At 42.6% G+C, this 23,217-nt stretch overlaps 1 protein-coding gene across 1 annotated transcript in view; it reads right to left on the reverse strand.

Moving 5' to 3' along the window:
- LOC126188015 (facilitated trehalose transporter Tret1-like) overlaps window positions 1-23,217 on the reverse strand; it is a 96,719-nt gene that overhangs the window by 19,222 nt on the left and 54,280 nt on the right. The window contains exon 3 of the mRNA XM_049929432.1: window positions 16,547-16,756. Within this exon, the coding sequence (XP_049785389.1) occupies window positions 16,547-16,756 (210 nt within the window). The remainder of the gene's footprint in view (window positions 1-16,546; window positions 16,757-23,217) is intronic.

The raw sequence follows: 23,217 nt of genomic DNA on the forward strand, positions 1-23,217 counted from the left end.
TAGTTGCTGTTCATTTCAACTTGGCTGGACGTTAACAAGCTTCTTTAAGTCCTCCGTTTCAACACTGGAGTTTAAAAAGAAGCCACCTAACATGAAGGAGCGGTCACTACCCGTCAACGTTGCAGAGAAGACGTGAACTCCGGTGACAGAGCGTGTTGTCGCGTGACCGTGGCGTGTTGGGTACACTGGCGATGCGTGCGCGGTCGGATGTGTGGATCCTTGCCATCGGAGGTCGTGTACTGCCTGTTCGAGCATAATTGCAAGTTAAGTTAGTGGAAGGTTTAATCATCAAGTAATAAGTTTGCGTAACCAGTGTCTCTTCTGCCTTGTGGCCTCCGGTGATCGGGTTTCCTGTCCCCGGCACCGGTGTAATTGAAGACAGTGATCTTTCCTCCTCCTCCTCCTTCTCCTCCTCTCGTTACTGCCCGGTGAGAGGTGTAGTTTTGGCAGTTTAGTTGTTTCGATATTCTGTCGTGTGTTATGAGTAAATTCATGCTTCTTATTGGTTGATCATGTGGTCGCTCATTCAGGACTGTGGGGTGTAATGTTTTCTTGCTCGAGGTTAGATCTAATTCTGTCAGCAAGTTAAGCTATCTTATTACAAGTTTTCGCTGGCTAAAAGTCGGTGCAGTGACCAGCCTGAGAGTGGCAATTGTGTTTATGGGCGTATTTAAATTGGTGAGTATTCTGCCTAGCCTGAGTTTCCCTGGGTGATTTGTGGCCGCCTTACACGGGTCCGTCATATCTGTTACGTTCTAATGATATTCCAGGACACTTTTGTTTCAAAACTTTTTAAATTCCTCCATTCCTTTATTGCCATTAATCGTGTGTTTGCTGAGACCTTTGATTTTTTTTAATGGCGGTGTTGGTAGCTTCGCTATCTCACCGTACTTCATTAACAAAGTTCTGTATTTACTTTAGTAGCCTGTTTACTAACGTTCTTTAATTTTTTAAACTGTTGCATTGCTATAAATTACTCGATTGCCGTTAGCGGCGTGTTTAAAACGCTGTTTATTGCCGTACTGCTAGTTTCTGTAAGATATGAATAAAACATTTGTGTGTGAAAATCTCAACTCGACAGTAAACTACTAGAAATTTGGCCCCGTTTCCCAACTTGTGGTGTGGCTTGTAGTAACCGTAGGCACTGTGTGTGCGTCACCCCCGTACACAATGATTTCTTTCCTCACGGGGCATGAGGGCTGTATGTGTATCTGTTGGGTGCGGTTGACTATCAAGGTTGTGTTTACAACGAGCTCCTCGTCTAGCCGAAGAGACACAAGGGTTGTCTACCGGCCGCCGTATCACCCTCCGCCTTGCAGCGTCATGCAGATGTGATGTAGAAGGGCGTGGGGTCAGGACACCACTCTCTCGGGCGTTTTACAGACTTTGCAGGCCGTGCAGCCGATACTGCTGGGTCAACAAGCAACTCAGTTGTTATGAGGCTGAGTGCACCCTATACCAGTTCCCTAACTAAGGAAAACTCCTTGGCAGTACCGGGTGTCGAACCCGAGTCCTCCACATGACACCCATCTAAGCTGACCACCCAGCTTTGGACCGAGCGAGGTGGCGCAGTGGTTAGCACACTGGACTCGCATTCGGGAGGACGACGGTTCAATCCCGTCTCCGGCCATCCTGATTTAGGTTTTCCGTGATTTCCCTAAATCGTTTCAGGCAAATGCCGGGATGGATCCTTTGAAAGGGCACGGCCGATTTCCTTCCCAATCCTTCCCTAACCCGAGCTTGCGCTCCGTCTCTAATGACCTCGTTGTCGACGGGACGTTAAACACTAACCACCACCACCCAGCTTTGGAGGCGGAGTGTGCGTTTACAGATGGAGAAAAGTAACCTTGCTGTGTCCACCAGAAGATGCAAGACAGCCATACACCGAGAAGACTACACGTGCAAGGCAAGCCCCATAAAGACTCACCATATATCATAATGTGTAGACGACACGGACTGTATTATACACTTTTTAAATTTTTTATTTTATTTGCTGTTTTCCTTTAGTCTTATGTAAATAAAAGAACAGACCGAATGCTGCATATGAGTTAACATGAATATAGCACATAATATTTTAGCATAATTTCAAATATTTTAGTAACAACTAAGCATTATGCTATTTGAGACAGGAAAAACATCTACTTAGAATATCAACATAAAAGAAACAAATAACAAAAAACACTAGGAAAGGTCTACATACTACCATTTGGTCGTCTGACTTATAGATATCTGTTCATCACACATGCTACTTGTTTATTGCACTATTCTGGACCACGCTGCCGGCCGCTGTGGCCTAGCGGTTCTAGGCGCTTCAGTCTGGAATCGCGCGATTACTACGGTCGCAGGTTTGAATCCTGCCTCGGGCATGGATGTGTGTGATATCCTTAGGTTAGTTAGATTTAAGTAGTTCTAAGTCTAGGAGACTGATGACCTCAGATGTTAAGTCCAATAGTGCTTAGAGCCATTTACACCACACACCACACAAGCTAAATGGTATGTGTGTTTCATTAAGACGACTGATGTATTCTATTTCAATAAAACGAAACACATTTGGTAGGAAAAATACGCATTTCCTTGGAGTCGCAAGGAAGATTTAAAAGACCTTGACTGGTTTCAGAAATAACCTCAGAAAAAAGTAGGCCTCTTGAAAGAAGTGTATAACGCGGGGAAGAAGTGTGTAAACCAACACTGTAGGGTACTGCCAAAAAATTGTTGGTTCTACTATGTTCGTTATTGTCGGTTATTACCCGTTGTGTTATATCTATTTTTTTTACAGGTGTTATGTGATTTTTCTTCCGAGAAATATATGAGTACATAGCATACAAACCGCAAAGCGACTGACAATTTTGTTCTTCTTATCGTCCATACTTTGTAACACAAACTTTTTCTGAAGTGTCAAAATGTGCTAGAACAAATCAAATGTTTGTAAAACGCCACAATGTACAGCGTGCTTGCGGTGAGACAGTCGCAATTCCTGAAATCCATCGGCCATCGCCTCTGGCCTGCTGAGGAGCGCCGTTGTCCTGGGTCCGTGGATAAACCATGAAATTCCGCTGCACTACGCCAGACACAAACAGACCCGGCCTGCGAGCAGATCGGTGAGACTAGATCCAACGGGCAGGGCCTGCACATTAGCGGGAACCAAATGTCTTCAGATTGGCAGACCCAATCCCTCCAGGTTTGGCCCATCGTGGAAATATAGTCGTGTGGCCAGCTATTCACGAGCCACAACATGTTAATGAAATCAGACCATGGTGATCAATCTATAGAACAGATTACGTGTTCAAATACTCTGAGAATCAATAATAATGAGGATAGGGAGCAACTCACTATAAAGATGATTACTGAGCCGCAAAAAATGGTTCAAATGGCTCTGAGCACTATGGGACTCAACTGCTGAGGTCATTAGTCCCCTAGAACTTAGAACTAGTTAAACCTAACTAACCTAAGCACATCACAAACATCCATGCCCGAGGCAGGATTCGAACCTGCGACCGTAGCGGTCTTGCGGTTCCAGACTGCAGCGCCTTTAACCGCACGGCCACTTCGGCCGGCACTGAGCCGCAGACAGGCATGTAGAAAAGAATCACACTCAACTAAATTTTCAGCCACAGCTTTTGTCAGAAAACGGGAGGGCACACACACAATCACTCAAATACAACTCATGCACACATGATCGCCGCCTCCGGCCGCTGCATCTACAGTCTCTGAGAATCAGATCCAGACCAACCACTCCTCATGTCTCCTTGCCTCCCGTAGGCAGCTGCTAGGCTAGTCGCAAGACGTTGAGACACCACTGACTGCAAGCTGAGGGGCGTGGTAGGAAGGGGAGAAGCAGTAGGGATGAGGGAATAGGTCAGTAAACAAACCATTTCATCTACAAAGACAAAAAAAGAGTTTTACAGTCTTTTTCCAAATATCCCTGAAATTTTGCTGATTTCCCTGACTTCCTGTGCCAACCCAAAGTTTGTATTCTTATTCCATTGCCTTTGATCTTTCTTTTGGTTTTGGTGTCGACGCAGGCAGCATAGACGCAGTGCTTTGTTCCACAGAAAGTGTGAGTATTCGATGTTTTACGTTTTGTGTAACATTACAACAAACTGGGAGTACATTACCATTGCTTTGCAAGTAGTAGTGTGACACGTTGTTTAAACGCGAGTATGAATTTTGACTTGTTTGGTACAACTGCCCGCGTCGATTTTTCTTTCGCTATGCCCACTGTAAACAGTTCCGCTTATAAAGTAAGTGTTCGCTGCCTAGGCAGTTTCCTGTAAAATCTTGCTCTCATGTCGCAGTATTAATACTGATTCTTGGGTCCGAATTTTTTGTGTGAGAGCGCATATTTTGCAAAACAGGGCATATTCGGAATTACTATCAGTGATTCGGCAAGATTAACACACGCATCCAATGGACAGACCACTCTCGATGTATAACGTCCCCAACTTTTACACGAAATTTACTCAAAGTAATGTGACTATGCTAGACACCTCTGGATAATATATCGATAATCGTACGAAGATCATAATGTGTAATAATTATAAATATCAGTGAAACAAGGGTACCGCTCTCTTTTCCTTTTTTGCTGTTCTATTTTGCTTTTTATTTTCGCCATTGTGCTTGTCTCTCCCGGTTAGTTTGATTCGTGTTACGCAATTAATTCTGCGACTAACGTCTGCAATTGAGAAACATCAAGCGAGTGAACCAAGAAAAGTAATAATAAAAACAATAACGCGATAAAAAATGGTAACTGTAAGGTAAGAATAAACAGTTCAATGAAATGGTCACAGGAGATCTTTTTTGGACTGTTACTTAATTATTTTCAACTGGAACTGTTATTAGAAATCAGAATATCAAACGCGTGCATTCAAATATCACGCGTTTCATGAAGAGGATCTTTTGTTTCAAATATTAGGCATAAAATGTTTGCCGTGTGGAATCGTGAAAGTTGACTTCTATTTCTTTGAAATATACTCTTATAGTTTAAGCATATTTCATTTAAAAACCCGTCCTTCCTTTACAAATTCATAATTTTGTGTGTTTTCTTAAAGACGGTAACATTTCTTTTGGTTATCATACTTTGCGTGCGCCATTTCATGCGCCGTGGCCTTTTGTTTGTGAAATGCGATAGAACCTGCAATCATTTTAACATTGCGAAGTGCGATATTCAGTTTAATACTATTTCCGTAAGGAAACATATTGAAATTCACCTTCAGTAACAAATTTTACCAAAAGATATGCTCTCAAAGTCAAAACTGTGGGCCGCTGCTACTTTCAGAAGAAACTGCATTGACTTTCGTAAAAGTTCAGAATTAAGTTAGTCGTTTAATGAAAGAGGCCCCAGTTTCTTTTGACGTTGCCGCCAATGATTTTCATTTTAATAGAAAAATAATTCAGAACCCGAAATTGCCTTCCATATTAATTGCAAGGAAAATAATTAAATCCAAATTAACGGGTCGTGGTGTTAAATTGGCGACCTCAGGCGAGGACTGCCATGGAATAAATAATAAATGATATTTTATTGTGTATATAATTGTTACAATTTCCTGTTTGTAATTATGTGTATTTCTGTTTCATGTATGAAACACATAACTAACGCTCTATGGGACTTAACTTCTGAGGTCATCATTCCCCTAGAACGTAGAACTATTTAAACCTAACTGACCTAAGGATATCAGACACATCCATGCCCGAGGCAGGACTCGAACCTGTGACCGTAGCGGTCGCGCGGTTCCAGACTGGAGCCCCTAGAACCGCTAGGCGACCCCGGCCGGCTGGCGGAATTTATTGGTGGATTAGCGTAATGGCTACGCATGGTTAGATTATTTAGTTTTGTTGGTAATTATTATATCTGAAAGTGATTTTCGCATGTAGCTTACGTGTCTGTTGGAAAATGTATTTTTGGTGTTTACGATTTTGGTCTGTATAACTCATGGATAATGAAGAAATTGGAATGAATCCGACAGTTGAGGACGAGGAGAATGAACACGATTCGAAATTAAATGCAGACCATCGGCAAATTCCGGACGTTGAATCAGAAGCTTCAAGCTCTGTCGCAAACAATGCTCATATGCTGGCAGAATTAGAAGCCAGCACTGAGTTACCAACTCCTGAATCTGGTCCTTTTACCGAATTGTATAAGGGGCTAGCATTTCTTAAACAGCAAAATTTCGAACAACTAGCGAAAAAACAAACTGCGCAGATGAATGAAAATTACATACACCTTGTGCGAGAGCAGACCGTACAAATTAGTACCGGTATTCAGAATAAAATGAACGGAAATTTTAAGCAATTTGCAGATCAGCAGGAGGAACAAATAAGCGGCAAAATTCAACACCAGATGAATGTTAATTTCGAACGTTTAGAGGAAAATTTAAGAGCAGATTTTCGGCGGCGGTTAGCCGAAGAGCAGTGTGCCGCAATAAGAAAAATTCTTAGATAGAAATTGTTGCTAATGATTCTGACGAGTTACAACTTGCATGTAAAAACATATCAGAGTCGCTAAGGCAGTGAGCGAACTAAAAGAAACGCAATCTGAACTGCAAAATACAGTATAACAGAATGCACTTCAAAGTGACCAGCGGAATGAAGAGTTCGTTACCTACTTGCATGACAAAGGGAAGCAGGTTAGCGAGTGTTTAAGAGCACGAAGTGACAATTAATATCGACTTCGTTAACGGGCTGCATCAAAATGATTCACAGGTTAACTAAGCGCTTAGGACTGAATTACAGATTGTAATTCAAAATTCTAGTGCTGAAGCGCTATCTCAGCACGACAAGGAGAATATAGACGTAAAAACAGAATTAGAACAAATTAAAACGATGCTAAAACGTGATCTTCCTAAATGGAAGCACGACATGGAAGAACACGTAGGCAAATTGCACCGTGAGTTGTCAGTTGCGGGCAATAATGCAGGCGGAAGCCCAGCAGCAGCGGCAAGAAACAATCCTCTCGTGCACTTACCGTCTCCACAGTCGGGTGTGCTGACAGAGAAACACCGTATAACACTTACACGAATGAGTGATATTCCTCGTGTGACACGGGGGCGGAAAATGCTTTGAGGAACACCTTGTTCCCAAATAGTTTGCTCAAGCATCATCAATTTCAGACGTACATCCCAGACAAGAAAGGGGGTCAACACCACGTTGTTTTCATAGTTTGAGAAGCATAGTGCCCAGATCCTGGACAGACACCCAAAGAATACAATTTGCTGTCTCACATGTACAAGGCGAAGGTGCACTGTGCGCATTAGAAATTACAGAGAAATACGTTTCCAGGCCAGCAACAGAGATTAAGAGGTTTACAACAATAAACAAGTATTTTGAGAAATATACCAATAAGACGAGGTACTGGGATGGTTCAAAATGGCTCTGAGCAGTATGAGACTTAACATCTGAGGTCATCAGTCCCCTAGAACTTAGAACTACTTAAACCTAACTAACCTAAGGACATCACACACATCCATGCCCGAGGCAGGATTCGAACCTGCGACCGTAGCAGTCGCGCGGTTCCGGACTGAAGCGCCTAGAACCGCTCGGCCATCGCGGCCGGCTCGGTACTGGGATGATACCATGTCAGTAAAAGATGCTATGCGAATTTTCAAGGCAAAATTACCTTTAAATTTAAGAGAAATGCTATCGCATGCTTCTGAAAATGACATTGAGCAGTTCATGTCTGTTGTTGACTCGATAGACTTGTTATAAGAGGACACGAAGACGCTGACTCAAGACGACAGGAATACTAATAGTAAAGGCAATGCATACCATAATGTGGTAACGAGAAAAAGAACCGAAAAGAAAACAGTAACAGTAACGATAATAGGAATGGAAATAACCAAAATGCACCCGAGCGAGGTTATAGAAATAACCATGCACAGGAAGGTAACAACGGACAGGACGTCGGGAAAAAAAAAGTATGATAATCGGTGTAATCCCGGTTATCCGAATGACAACCGCAGGAATAATGAGGCCAACAACATAATGCCACAAACATGGCCAAAAAACTAACAAGCGAACTTGCAGTCAAATACTTCACCACGAAGCAGTGAGCAACAGCCTTCGATTCAAAATAACAACCAAAGGCAAAGTAATCACAAGCAGAATAAGAGTAATAATACAGCGGACTGGCAGATACAACACCATACCGTGAGGTTAACTGAAGTGATGGAAAGTAATCAACCTTCAAACAGCCTGCCAAGAAACTGATTTCAATCACTTAGAGCCCTCGAATAGTGGCCAGGAATGGTGTAGGGGGGTCATACGCAAAAACAGATCAGTCTGATCCGTTATACGTGATGAATTGTTCTCTGAGGAAAATTCCTGCATAGAGGAATACAATACAGTTGTGCAGGCTGCATTTGAAGATGAGGTAGGTAAAGTACCTACAGTAGTAACAACTGACACCGGTGCATCGGCGAACGTTATTTCTTATAATTCGTTTAAACAAATATGTGAGATGGGAACGCCTCCCACATTACCAGTCCAGAGTCCGCAGCTCGTGGTCGTGCGGTAGCGTTCTCGGTTCCCGCGCCCGGTTCCCGAGTTCGATTCCCGGCGGGGTCAGGGATTTTTCTCTGCCTTGAGATGACGGTGTTGTGTGATGTCCTTAGGTTAGTTAGGTTTAAGTAGTTCTAAGTCCTAGGGGACTGATGACTATAGATGTTAAGTCCCATAGTGCTCAGAGCCATTTTTGAACCTTTTTTTTTTTTACCAGTCCAGAACTGTAGAGTTATAGGTGCAATAGGTACCAGGTTGAAGAATCGTAGTTGGAAATACTTTTGTTTTAAATATTAAGCATAGAATGTTTGCCGTGTGGAATCGCGAAAGTTGACTTTTATTTCTTTAAGATATACTGTTATAGTTTAACCATATTTCATTTGCAAACCTGTCCTTCCTTTACAGATTCATAATTTTGTGTGTTTTCGTAAATACGGTAGCATTTCATTTGGTTATTATAGTCTGCGTGCGCCATTTGACGCGCCATAGTCTTTTGTTTGTGAAATACTATAGAATCTGCAATAATTTTAATATTAGGAAGCCCAATAATCAGTTTAATACTTATTTCCATAAGGAAACATATTTAAATTCAGGGTCAGTAACGAATTTTAACAAGAGATTTGCTCTCAAAGCCAAAACTGTGGGCCGTTGCTACTTTCAGAAGAAATTGCATTAACTCTCGTAGAAGTTCAGAATTACGTTAGTCATTTAATGAAAGTGGCCCCAGTTTCTTTTAACGTTGTCACCAATGCTTTTCATTTTAACACAAAAGTAATTCATAACCGTAATTGTCTCCAATATTAATTGCAAGTAAAATAATTAAATCCCAATTAACGGGCGGTGAAGTTAAAGACGGTGTCACACGCCCTCACTTGATGAGATGCTGCAGAGAAGTATGGAATTTAATCCAGGGCACCAGTGCAGGAACATAACGTCAGTACGTCTCTTCCCAAGTACAACTGGTTTCAGATTTCTTTCATTTGCAGAATTCAGAGCGGCGGGCTACCGCAGAGGCGTGCGCTAGCGAACTCGTCTTTGGAGGTGTATAATAGTTCCTTACTAATATTTTACTGTATTTCTTTTGAGGAAGGTAGACAATTAGAGATTCTGCAAATAAATATCTCAATGTGCAACAAGACTGTTGTGAATGACTTAGAAATTTTTGCAATGTGTTCCATCATAACCTTGAAAATACAGCCGGCCGCGGTGGCCGTGCGGTTCTGGCGCTGCAGTCCCGAACCGCGGGACTGCTACGGTCGCAGGTTCGAATCCTGCCTCGGGCATGGGTGTGTGTGATGTCCTTAGGTTAGTTAGGTTTAAGTAGTTCTAAGTTCTAGGGGACTTATGACCTAAGATGTTGAGTCCCACAGTGCTCGGAGCCATTTGAACCATTTTTTGAAAATACAGTAAAGAGTATTGATAACAGTTATTGTGGGCGCTGGATGCTGTGCTACTTGTCAATTGCTAAAAGAAATACTGGCTCTTGTTATGGAACGAACATAGACTATAGATAATATAGACTATGCGTGACGTCTTTACACTGAAACCAACTTTTAAGTCAAGTGACCTGGGGTACGGAGCCGAGTTTTCATCATTACTAGTTACGTGGAGTGGAGTTGATTATTACAGTTTCTCATTTATGACTGGAATAAGGATAAAACAACGTGCCTTATTTATATTTTCATGTATAACTGCATTTAACCTAATTTCATCCGAAGTTACTAATATTAATGCAGTGGTTATCATCCTTACATGTGGCCAAGTGAAACGTATGGTCCGCCGGTGTGGCCGTGCGGTTCTAGGCGCTTCAGTCTGGAACCGCGTGACCGCTACGGTCGCAGGTTCGAATCCTGCCTCGGGCATGGATGAGTGTGATGTCCTTAGGTTAGTTAGATTTAAGTAGTTCTAAGTTCTAGGGGACTGATGACCACAGATGTTAAGTCCCATAGGGCTCAGAGCCATTTGAAACGTATGAAACGTACTGACAGTTATGTTTACAAGCAACAGAATTACAGTTCTGTGAACACTTTTTCTTACACTGTGATTCTTTTACGCAACTGCTTCCGTAGGAGAAGAGAAAACATCAGTTTGGAAGGCAGCGTTATTTTTATAACTTTACTTGAACAAAACACGTGAAATGTTTGGTTATGCTTTTATAAGAAATGAAATCCATGCATATCCATAATGTCCGGCTTTTACGCAAAAAGGAGTTAAAATTTTATGATTTTTGCCACTGATGCCAGTATGTAAAGCAATCCAAAGATTGCCAGTTTACATTAAGGGAACTTTACTTCTCACTCAAGAAGGATTGGTTTTATTGCTATAAGAACAGTCTATATTCATCTTCTGTTGTGTATGACGCTGTCATAAGCAGCTTTGCACCACGAAGTACTTTCCTGATGCCATATAAACTCAATCAAGACATGCTGGAAATGATTTCAGTGCTCTGGTAAGTCGGAATCAACAGAATATCAGTCCAGCAGTCTGAAGCTGCCTCCAAGAGATTTTTGACATTCATTCAAATTGGTAAATCTAGTACTGCTAATTGCTCTGCCATTGTAATAACGATTATGATGACATACCTCATCCAATTTTCACACCTTACACACACAACAAAAAGTTTTGCATCACCTCGGTTCCGAGAGTTCCGGAACCTGTACAGAAAACTGGAACTGAGATCTACGTTAACATCATTTCCGCCCTTTTTATTGCTCATGAAAACTACACATTGCATGTTGAACCACCATACAGCGACACCTTCAGAGGCGGTGATCGAGATTGCTGCACGCACCGTTACCTCTAACACGCAGTAGCACGTCCTCTTGCATTGATGCATGCCTGTATTCGTCGTGGCATATTATCCACAAGTTCATCAAGGCATTGTTGGTCCAGATTGTCCCACTCCACAACGGCGATTCGGCCTAGATACCTCAGAGTAGATGGTAGATCACGTCGCTCATAAATAACCCTTTTCAATCCATGTAAGGCATGTTTGATAGGGTTCATGTCTGGAGAACATACTGGCCGCTCTAGTCGAACGATGTCGTTCTGAAGGAAATCATTCTCAAGAGATGCACGTTGGGGACGCGAATTATCGTCCATAAAGACGAGTGCCTCACCAACATGCTGCCGATATGGTTGCATTATCGCTCGGAGGATGGCATTCACGTATCGTACAGCCGTTACGGCGCCTTCCATGACCACCGGCGGCGTACGCCATCCCAAAAAAGCAGGGAACCTCCACGTTGCTGCATTCGATGGACAGTGTGTCTAAGGCGTTCAACCTAACTGGGTTGCCTCCAAAACGTCTCCGACGATTGTCTGGTTTCAGGCATATGCGACACCGATCGGTGATGAGAACGTGATGCCACTTCTGAGCGGTCCATTCGGCATGTTGTTGGGCCAATCTCTACCGCGCTGCACGGTGTCGTGGTTGCAAGATGGACCTCGCTATGGACGTCGTCGGGAGTGAAGTTGCGCATCATGCAGCGTATTGCGCACAGTTTGAGTCTAACACGACGTCCTGTGGCTGCATGAAAAGAATTATTCAACATGGTGGCATTGCTGTCAGGGTTCCTCCGAGCCATAATCCGTAGATATCGGTCATCCACTGCTGTAGTAGCCCTTTGGGGCTTGAGCGAGGCATGTCACCGATAGTTCCTGTCTCTCTCTCTCTCCCATCCATATCAGAACAACATTGCTTTGGTTCACTTCGAGACGCCTGGACACTTCCCTTGTTGAGAGTCCTACCTGGAAGAAAGTAACAATGCGATCGAACCGCGGTATTGACCGTCTAGGCATGGTTGAACTACAGACAACTGTGTACCTCCTTCCTGGTGGAATGACGAATCGATCAGTTGCGGGACCCCCTCCGTCTAATAGGAGCTGCTCGTGAATGGTTGTTTACATCTTTGGGCGGGTTACTGACATCTCTGAACAGTTAAAGGGACTGTGCCTGCGGTACAATATTCAGTCAACGTCTATCTTCAGGAGTTCTGGGAACCAGGCCGATGGAAAAGTTTTTTGATGTATATTTGTCTAGGAAGCTGAACAAAACAAATTTCACCGTGTTCTAAAGTTTCTACTATCGGTATCTTGAACAGAAAAGACTGAGGTGGCTTGTCTGTTATATGCAGTGATCATATTTATCTGTGCAAAATGGGCCAAAAATTATTGGACAGATGCTCATTTTTAATGTGGAAACCCCTTTGAAGAAATTAGATACCTCAGCTTTGCAGGACATAAGGAATGATTTTTTCCTTCACCTGAATAAACGTGTTTTCAACAGTTCTCCCCTTGACAATCACATTCATCAACCGAAAAAAGCTGTACGCATTGAGTACAGTAAAATAAGGCTACATCATGAAGTGAGACTCCATAGCGAGGCGCTACAATGATAAGTAGATTAATGTTAACACCGGGACAGATAAGGTCTACAATTTTTGCTTGTATTTTGTTAATGTAAATCTCGACTCATCCTTGGTGTTTCTCCTTCATAGGATTTTGTCTCAGATCAGATTTTATGCTTTGTACTGCAAACAGAAGAGATGGCCTAAATATATACTCAGAGAAGTATTGTTTTGCAGCCTACAGATGAGGCAAATCGACGAAAATCTCAGTTGTAAAAATCTACTGTTTCACAAACCTTGTAGAGATGTTTCCATGAGTTTAAAGTTAGGATGTACGTTAGTCTTTGGAAGTAAAACTTTTATGAAAGGATTTTAATAAGAAGTAACGTTAATATCCAACTACCCCAGGGGTTTTCTCTATAATTAACGTTTTGTAATATATAGTTTCGGTATAGGCTTACTTTGCGTAAAAATAGGCATTATGGATATAAAAGGATTTAATTTCTTAACAAATCATAACAAAACATTTCGAACGTATTGTTGAGTAGTCATCATTTTGTTTGTTTCTCCTGTGGAAACGATGAGCAAAAGACTGACAGTGCAACAAGAACAGGTATTCATTGAAGAAGTGTAGTTCTGCTGCTTGTAAACAGAGCTGTCAGTACGTTTGACCCGGCCACATGTAAAGACGCTAACCGTCTCATTAATATTAGGAATTTCGGAGAAATAGGTTAACCGCGCTACTACATATTTAATGTAAATAAGGCGCGTTGTTTTATTGTTAAAATCAATGCCTGATTAACTAAATGAGAAAAACTGTATTTGTGAACTCCATATAGCTCGTAATGATGGAAACCCAGTTTCCTACCCCGCGCCACGTGGCTTAGATATTGGTTTCAAATCACAACACGGCAGAGATAGTGACGTGCGCAGTCTATGTTATTTGTGGTCGATAGGAAAAAATGCCATTTGCTACGGAACAACCGGCAATTGCTGTGGAACACACGACCAATGATAGTAAAAGGATCTATAGAGGGCAGAACAACTGCAGCGAAGCCTGTGCACGAACGCTTTGTATGCCTTCGACATTTCCTGGAGTAGGGTGTTAGACGAAGGTTGCTGTGGAACCAAATAGTGCGACATTCTGTGTGGTACGGCGACTTGTTTGCAAGACATCATTTTACTGTTTACGATCGTGGACGAGCAGTTTGACAGCTCGAAGCCGATCAAAGTGCTACTCCTGTGACTAAAGTAATAGGTGTGTCCAAAAGAATCATATCACAATTTAAAAAGGCCACTGAAGGAGTTAGTGATACGCGAAAGCCTAGTCGCAGACGGCCTACCATACCGCAAGAGGATCGATACGTAGCCCTAGTGAAGACAAGTGTATCTCACTCCTAGGCAGATCGCTGCACATGTTAGAACCGCTACTCGTATACATATCTCTGCCAGAAACATTTCGCGGTGATTATATCAGGCTGGTGTGTATGCTTGGAAGCCTGTTGAATTCGTCTGTCTCCTACTACGCCACTACTGAAAGATTTCGTTGGTGTAGGGAGCATGTTGGTTGTGGTCAGAAACAGTGGTCCAGAATGATGGTCTCCGATGTATCCCGCTATACTGTGTCTAGTGATTCGGGCCACCAGTTAGTGTAAAGAGAGACGGTATACCGGTGCCTCTTCTTTAGTCTGTTTCTTCTTCTTGTTTATCCCCGCTTCTTGAGATCTCTTGTGAAGAGACGCGATACAAGTTCCGTAGTGGTGTAGGAGAATCAATGAAATTATACAACACTTAATAATTTAACTTTTGAAACTGCTGGTTTATTGGCATTAATGGAAAGAAAAGCACTCTCATACTCTCAGGCGGTCAGCAAATTTCGTGTAATATTTTCTGTGTGTAATGGGCCTTACTACGTCGCAAATCGGTCTAATGAATTAACTAAGCTGCTTTACAGTGTTGCTAGGCAACGTAATCAACAAAGTGATACGTGTCTCAAAACTGGACCTCGATATTTTGAATAAACTTTCGGTTCATTTATTTTTGTAAAAATCAGCACTTGTCTCAAAATTAATTTCCAACTTCGTGCATTAAGTCCAAACGCATTTTGCAACTATTGTACTCGATTTACTGGACAGCTCGATCACGCACTGGCGTGTAACGTATTTCAAATCGAGTGCGCAGGTTTCAGTTTTCCCTAATGGGCTAAACGACTCTTTTGTAATAATGTGATGTGTACTCACGTAAAGTTTAAACGAAGCTGGATTTACTCTCTATTCGGGTCAAGATCACAAAATAAAATTCACCACATAGGTCAGCGAACTGAACACGCTCACTTTTAGCACTCTAAGTGATAACTCGTCTCAGGCTAAAAGCCGCACATAAATTCACACTTTTTTTTATGCATACAAAGTTCAAAACTCCATTATATCAAACAAATAAATTATGGCAAGTAATTACTAATTAAACATTTCCGATTCTCTATAAACTTTAAGAACTTTTATTTCATAACCAATAAAATTTTATCACCTGAGAAAAATTATTAGTTTGCTAAAACGGATTCAGGTTACTGTCGTGTCTGGACGATGACGTCACGAATCGACACTTGCTTGGAATGAACGAAATACCTGTACTGAAAAATACTGTCCGTTGAGTAATTTATTGACTTTTATAACAAATTTGGTGCCCTTTGCATCGCTACAACGGGAACACGTTACCGACCACAGAATGTTCATGAACATCATCGGAATGGCCTAGGCATTACGGTGTGAGCAAGCATTATACACAATGGCCAAACAGCGCTGCTTATCTTTGTTCGAGGTACTGTTACAGCACAGCGGTATTACGGCGAGATTATTCTGGATCACCTCCGTCTGTTTAGGGGTGCGGTAGGTTTCAAATGGTTCAAATGGCTCTGAGCACTATGGGACTTAACATCTGTGGTCATCAGTCCCCTAGAACTTAGAACTACTTAAACCTAACTAACCTAAGGACATCACACACATCCATGCCCGAGGCAGGATTCGAACCTGCGACGGTAGCGGTCGCGCGGTTCCAGAGTGAAGCGCCTAGAACCGCACGGCCACATCGGCCGGCGGTAGGTTTCGATTTTCTGTTTATAGACGACAATGGCCGCCGACACAGGACCGCTGAAGTGCCGGACACCCTGGAAAGTCAAGATATTGAACGCATGGAATGGCATGCGTGTTCCCTTGACCTAAACAGTATAGAGCGTGCCTGGGAAACTCTTGGAAGACGTGATTCTGAACGGAACACTGCCTCCCCGAAAAGGGCAAGAAAGAAAAAACCCCTTGAGAGGGTAGTGGGACGATGTATGAAAAAAAGGTGAAAAATGTGCACCCAGGGAGGACATACTCCTTACTGAGAGCCTCATATCAACATTTACATTGGGAGTCTGATCTATCTCAAGAATGAACGTTATATATGCCTGTTACTCTGCTTTCTCATGTGGTTAAATACGGTATCATTTTTCGTTTTAAATATATCACTCCACCCCTATTACGTATGTATTGTTTCTGTCGTCCCTCATTGCCTGTGATTATTCCAATCCAACAATTCCTTTCGTTCCTTAGCACCTGTCAGACAAAGCGGAAGTAAATGACTACGTCATACATGTTGAAAGGCGGATGAATGGATGTAAACAAGCATTGAGAACTGCTACTGAAGCCAGACACAATGCGCTCTACCTCGAAGTTCTTCATGCCGCGCAGCCTGACGAGCGACTGCTGGGCCTCCTTGTTGCGCCCCCTGAGCAGCAGGTAGGTGGGGGACTCCGGCATCCACGAGAGGGTGGCCACCAGCAGCAGGGGGAACGCCAGCAGGATGCCGGCCAGAGTGCGGAAGTGCACGTACGGCGCCACGCAGAACACCACCAGCGTGCCCAGGTTCTGCATCACCTGCACAGTACGCCAAAGTCAGCACACCCACCCAGCAACAGACGTCCACTAAGACTTCCAGTGTCTGACGAATCAAAAGATAATACTATGAATCAGTGAAAAGTGTCACGGCAGTTACTGAAAAACGTGCGTGTTGTCCAATATACGGGGTGATCAAAAAGTCAGCATAAATTTGAAAACTGAATAAATCACGGAATAATGTAGATAGAGAGGTACAAATTGACACACATGCTTGGAATGACATGGGGTTTCATTAGAACCAAGAAAATAAAATAAATTACAAACGTTCAAAAAATGTCCGACAGATGGCGCTTCATCTGATCAGAATAGCAATAATTAGCATAAAGTAAGACAAAGCAAAGATGATGTTCTTTACAGGAAATGCTCAATATGTCCACCATCATTCCTCAACAATAGCTGTAGTCGAGGAATAATGTTGTGAACAGCACTGTAAAGCATGTCCGGAGTTGTGGTGAGGCATTGGCATCGGATTTTGTCTTTCAGCATCCCTAAAGATGTCGGTCGATCACGATACACTTGCGACTTCAGGTAACTCCAAAGCCAATAATCGCACGGACTCAGGTTTGGGGATCTGGGAGGCCAAACATGACGAAAGTGGCGGCTGAGCACACGATCATCACCAAACGACGCGCGCAAGAGATCTTTCAAGCGTCTAGCAATATGGTTTTTTTTTTGTTCTAATAAACCCCATGTCATTCCAAGCATGTGTGTCAATTTTTACCTCTCTATCTACATTATTCCGTGGATTATTAAGTTTTCAAATTTATACTGACTTTTTGATCACCCGGTATGTGCAATATATGATATTGTTCAATATATGTGCAAAACTACACTTGACATCCCACTATTGTGTTCAACTGCACAAAATGAGTGCCCAATCCCAGGCTACGGGTTGCAAGCCGGCTCCCTCCCCTCAACCCCTTCCCCCCCCCCCCCTCCCTCCTCCTTCCTTCAAGCTGAGAAGACGGATTACGACGTGTTACATCAAAGGTGTCGGACAGGATCTGAAATTTATTGAGGTGCAGGTAAGTGAACGACCCTGACGAGGAATAAGGGCTCTACAGTCACAGGGATGGTGCGTCCAGTGCTGTTCATATGTCCTAATAACGGCATCCGGTGTCTGCAATACGTTTCGTTAGACAAGCACTGATAACACACACATGAATTTTGGCATATATTGAAACAATTAATGAATAATTAAATAAGTTAATAAAGTAATGAAAATTCAGAGGGAAATAAATAATAAGAAACATAATCAACACTGTAGGGAAGTTGAGTTGAATGCTATAAAGTGTTCGTAAAAACACAAAAATAAACATAATGCTCTTACATAAAATCATTAAATGCATGTAGGTTCGACGGCAAGGTTAAAAATTTAGTATTCTAGGTGAATGTGGTTATGATTGCTGGAATAGTCAATAAAATTTGACAGATTTCCTAGTTAGTTCGCCTGTGTGAAAGCTGAACCTAAATCTAGGCCCCGACCATGTGTTATGTGAAATTCTGTCACTGATCTGCTTCACTGTCTGTTAAACTTCAGCACCAAATAGAACTATCAGTCACGCAAAGTTAAAATCTTACAGTCGAAAACATTCCTTTCAAAATTTTAAGTGTTGAAATGGCTCACCTGGATTACAGCTCGTAGATTAAGTTCAAACCCTGTTGAACACCGCCCAGACTCACCAGCAACTGTCCGTCAGACCCAACCATGCGAAAAGACTGGCGTTCTTACAGTGGCGTCGAACACTGCATCAAACTTGTGACAATTTGAGGTCCTCATTTATTGTGTAAGTTGTTTGGCTTCAGTTTTAGTAATTTCTGTGTGGTATTGACGAGTAATGTTTCGTAACAGAGAACTGACATTCAGACCGTCGGCCTTCATCTACAGACAGCTTCAGAACCAACAAACTTTCAGGGCTTTCTAGTTATAACCTACAGCATTCATCGCCCTGCTTTGTTCATCACCAGTACACTCGCCTCCAAGATGAAGCCAGGAGTCAGCCAGGGTCGTAAACTCACAGGGTAAGGCTTCACTTCGTGGCGTCAGTGATTCGTCTGGTCTCAGGCAGGCAGGCACCCACGCAACGACGACACGGCAAAAATCATAGCATATCTGTAAGCATTTCTTTAACCAAAAATGAAAGAGAAGGTCCTCAGGTGTTGAGAATAAAATGATCGTGGATGTTGACAGACTGATGCAATATAGAGAATGAATAACTTCGTCTTGCTCGGGGGGGGGGGGGGGGGGGTGACTGGGGAAACATGAATGATTTATTTGTTGTGATTGTCTGTTAGAAGCTTGGCCTACAGATAAATGTAGTGGACATTGACAGAAGCCATCACGGTGGTCGGAGGCTGCCAGGTGTCATGAAACCTAGGCTCATAAGCATAACATTATATCAAAAAAGAGCAGAAGAGTTCAGTTAAAAGGGGGAAACTTGCCAAGAAGGGTGATCCATCTCTGTCCTCTTTGGAGTTTTGGTGCCACCACACACTGTCGTAAACTCACGGTCCACGTGACATCGCATAGCTAACTAATTGTAAAGAATAAACTCGGCAAAAGAGTGTTTTGTAATGCGAATGCACCGCACTGCTAACTAACTGCTATGTATAAATCGGCAAACAAGTGCTTTGTAATGTGAATGCGATACTTATTTGCGAATAATAAAATCTTTACCAATAACATTCGCTTTATACTGAAAAATAGATAGATCCGCAAGTAAATTCCAGGTCTTCTGCAACACCTTAAACATTTTTTCTCCTGAAATAAATTAACAGTCAGTGTAGATTTTCCACATGAGAGACTAAAACTGTTAACTAGCGCCATCTCTCGTTTAGTTTACAAAGTTTATGCACTCAGGATAGCACTGTCATAGTGGGAAAAGCAGAAGTAAGGAAATCAGTGATGAACATCAGTGAAATGCAAGACATATTAAAGGTTTGTTCGTTGTATGAGTTTTCTTCCACTATTATATTCTGTTTTGTTACTAATTATTTTGTAAATATTTTTAGATTTATTTATGTCAGCATAGTTGGTATTTACCTCCTATATTAACAATAATCTGCTCGATATTTCCTTGCAATTAGATGATTCCCATTTTTCCCACTTTTATAATCTAGTTCCTTATTAGTATTTTTTTACAAATTATGTCTAAGTTGATTAATTCATTAGAAGTTAATTTATGTGCTATATATATAATGATCCTGTTATTATACAATTCAACTTCCCACCATGTCACTAGCGATTCATTCTAGTTCGGCACGTAGCTTTCTTAAGGCTTGTGAAAGTAAATACAGACAACAGTGGAAAGATTGAAGGACGAACAGGCGTTGTACACAGCCAGAAATCGCGATACAACGTGGGGAGACGTTACTACACGCTCCAAAGAAGATATGCCTGCCTGTGGCATGCGGATTACAATGATTACTTCATTACAGAGGTGCATCATTCTATGGATAATGAAAAGCGTTCTCATCGCTTATCAAGAACTCTGTCATCTCCCTGACAGAACACTACTTATCAGCTTTGCACACAGTCCACATACCGATAAGCGACCGCGATCACAGCATGTTCTATAGTGGTTTGCGTGACCGTCTCATGTTCGGATTCTTTATCGTCGGGTAATCAAGTACATCCCTTTATGTAACCACAATGTTTCAAGGTAAGAAAGGAACAGCTTGTGAAAATAGCAGATCTCTATTTCGAGCCTTGGAATACACACGTACTTCGTGGATTTGCATGTTTATGGAACAAACTGCGTTTGACGAAATACGTAGAACCATTGGAAGGGTTAATGTGACTGGGCAACAGCGAACCTCACTAATGTTGGAAGAAAGGAAACCTTATCAAATAAGATTCAAAATAATACCATGTAACAGGTTTACATAAAAATCATCCTGACGACAGATACCGTGTGCAATTGATACATTCTTGAGCTACCTGACTATAGGAAGATAAACGTTACCACATACACCTGACAGGTATGACAAAACGCCCCTCGACGGAGGAAACAGCCATCAATAGTATCGCAATAGGAACTTCCTAAACGCGAGAAAATGTGAAACCGAAAAAAAGACGGGCCGTGGGGGGGGTTAATTATTTACTTGTCACGGTTAACGTTGTTGGCTCTAGGTGGCATTCTGAAATGAAAATATTGACGCAACATGGAAAAGATAATGGAACGATCAGGGTAGAAGAGACACTTCATATTACATGTTGTTGTTATTGTTGTTGCCTTCAGTCTGGAGACTGGTTTGATGCAGCTCTCCATGCTACTCTATCCTGTGCAAGCTTCTTCATTTCCAGGTAACTACTGCACCCAACATCTCTCTGAATCTGATTAGTGTATTCATCTCTAGGTCTCCATCAACGATTTTTACCGTCCACGCTGCCCTCCGATACTAACTTGGAGATCCCTTGCTGCCTCAGAACATGTCCTACCAACCGATCCCTTTTACTACTCAAGTTGTACCAGAAATTCCTCTTCTTCCCAGTTCTCTTCAGTAAATCTTCATTAGTTACATGATCTACCCATCTAGTCTTCAGCATTCTTCTGTAGCACCACATTTCGAAAGCTTCTATTCCCTTCTTGTCTAAACTATTTATCGTCCATGTCTCACATCCATACAAATACTTTTAGAAAAAGTATACTCGATGTTAACAAATTTCTTGCCATTGCCAGTCTACATTTTATATTCTCTCCACTTCGACCATCATCCGTTATCTTGTTCCCTAAATACCAACACTCATCTAGTACTTTCTCATTTCCTAATTCAATTCCCTCAGCATCACCTGGTTTAATTAGACTACATTCCATTATCCTCGTTTTGCTTTTTTTGATGTTCATCTTATATCCTCCTTTGAAGACACTGTCCATTCCGTTCAACTGCTTATCCAGGTCCTTTGCTGTCTCCGACAGAATTAGAATGTCATCGGCTAAAGTCTAAGTTTTTATTTCTTCACACGTTTTTTAATTCCTACTCCAAATTTTTCTTTTGTTTCCTTTACTTCTTGCTGAATATATAGATTGAATAACATTGGGGATAGGCTACAACCCTATCTCACTCCCTTCCCAACCATTGCTTCCCTTTTATGGCCCTCGACTCACAACTGCCTTCTGATTTATGTACAAATTTGTTGGTTGGTTGGTTTTAGGGTTTGATGGGGGCTAAACATCGAGGTCATCAGTCCCCTGTTTCCAACAGACATACTTGTAAAAGGCGTATACAGTAAAAGTGTAACCTCTGTACTCAGAGGGAGGGAACACCAAGGGGTACAGAGCTAAAATGAACACCGCAATAACACAAAATAGAGGACACTTAAAAGGAGCAGAGCAAATAGTTGACTAGAGTAAAACAGACTACAGAGGTTGATGGATCAGGCAAAAGGTCAACCACTCAACTACAAACGAAGAACCTCCAGCTGGAAAGCGTTGATAGAGGTACCAACACAACTCGTTACCATAAAAGACACTATTTTGGTATCCACGTCACAATTAAAAGTCACTGGAGTGGGTGTAGCCTAAAAAATCATGCGGAGCTCCCGCCCCCCCCCCCCCCCACTAGACAGAGTGATAAAACCCAGCTGCACGGATAAAACGTAAAGCTGAGTCAGCTATAGAGGCATCGTCACCTAGAATTAAAGGAAGTGCAGCTGGTAAATTAAAGGACTGCCAAGGGGTCTAAAAGGGAGCAGTCCATCAGAAGATGGACCACTGTCAGCCCTGCATCACAGCGACACTTGGGCGGGTTCTCATGGCGAAGAAGATAGCTGTGGGTCAACTGCGTATGTCCAATTCGGAGATGGCAGAGAAAAACTGAGTCCCTACGCGTGCTCCTCAAGGATGAGTTCAATATGGCTGTGGATGACTTTACCATGCGTGTTCAAGATAGACCATTCAGAGCTCCAGATATCGCGGACCTTGCAATGTAGGGCTGACTGGAGGTCTCTTTCCACGAGACCAAGCTCCAGGGGTGGCGAAGTGGTGGCCTGCTTGCCCAACGGATCGACACGTTCGTTTCCTGGAATGCCGATGTGGCCCGGGGTCCACACAAACGTCGCTGAACGACCACACTCGGCGAGAGCAAAAACAGCATCTTGAATACCGCGCACCAAAGGATCCCGAGAAAAACACTGGTCGAGTGCTTGCAATCCACTCAGGGAGTCACTGCATATGACAAATGACTCCCCAGGGTAGGAGGAAAGGTGAACGAGTGCACGATAAAGAGCAACCAGCCCTGCAGTGAAAACACTGGTCCCACAAGGCAGGGAATGCTGCTCAATGTAGTCGCCGTGGATGAAAGCAAACCCAGTGCGTGGATGAAAGCAAACCCAGTGCGTCCATCGACCACAGAACCATCGGTGTAGACTACATCTGCATCGCGAAATGAGGCAAGAAGAGCCAGGAATTGTTGACGAAGACTGGCAGGTGGAACGGAGG

Source organism: Schistocerca cancellata, chromosome 5, assembly GCF_023864275.1.
Source record: "Schistocerca cancellata isolate TAMUIC-IGC-003103 chromosome 5, iqSchCanc2.1, whole genome shotgun sequence".
NCBI lineage: Eukaryota > Metazoa > Arthropoda > Insecta > Orthoptera > Acrididae > Schistocerca > Schistocerca cancellata.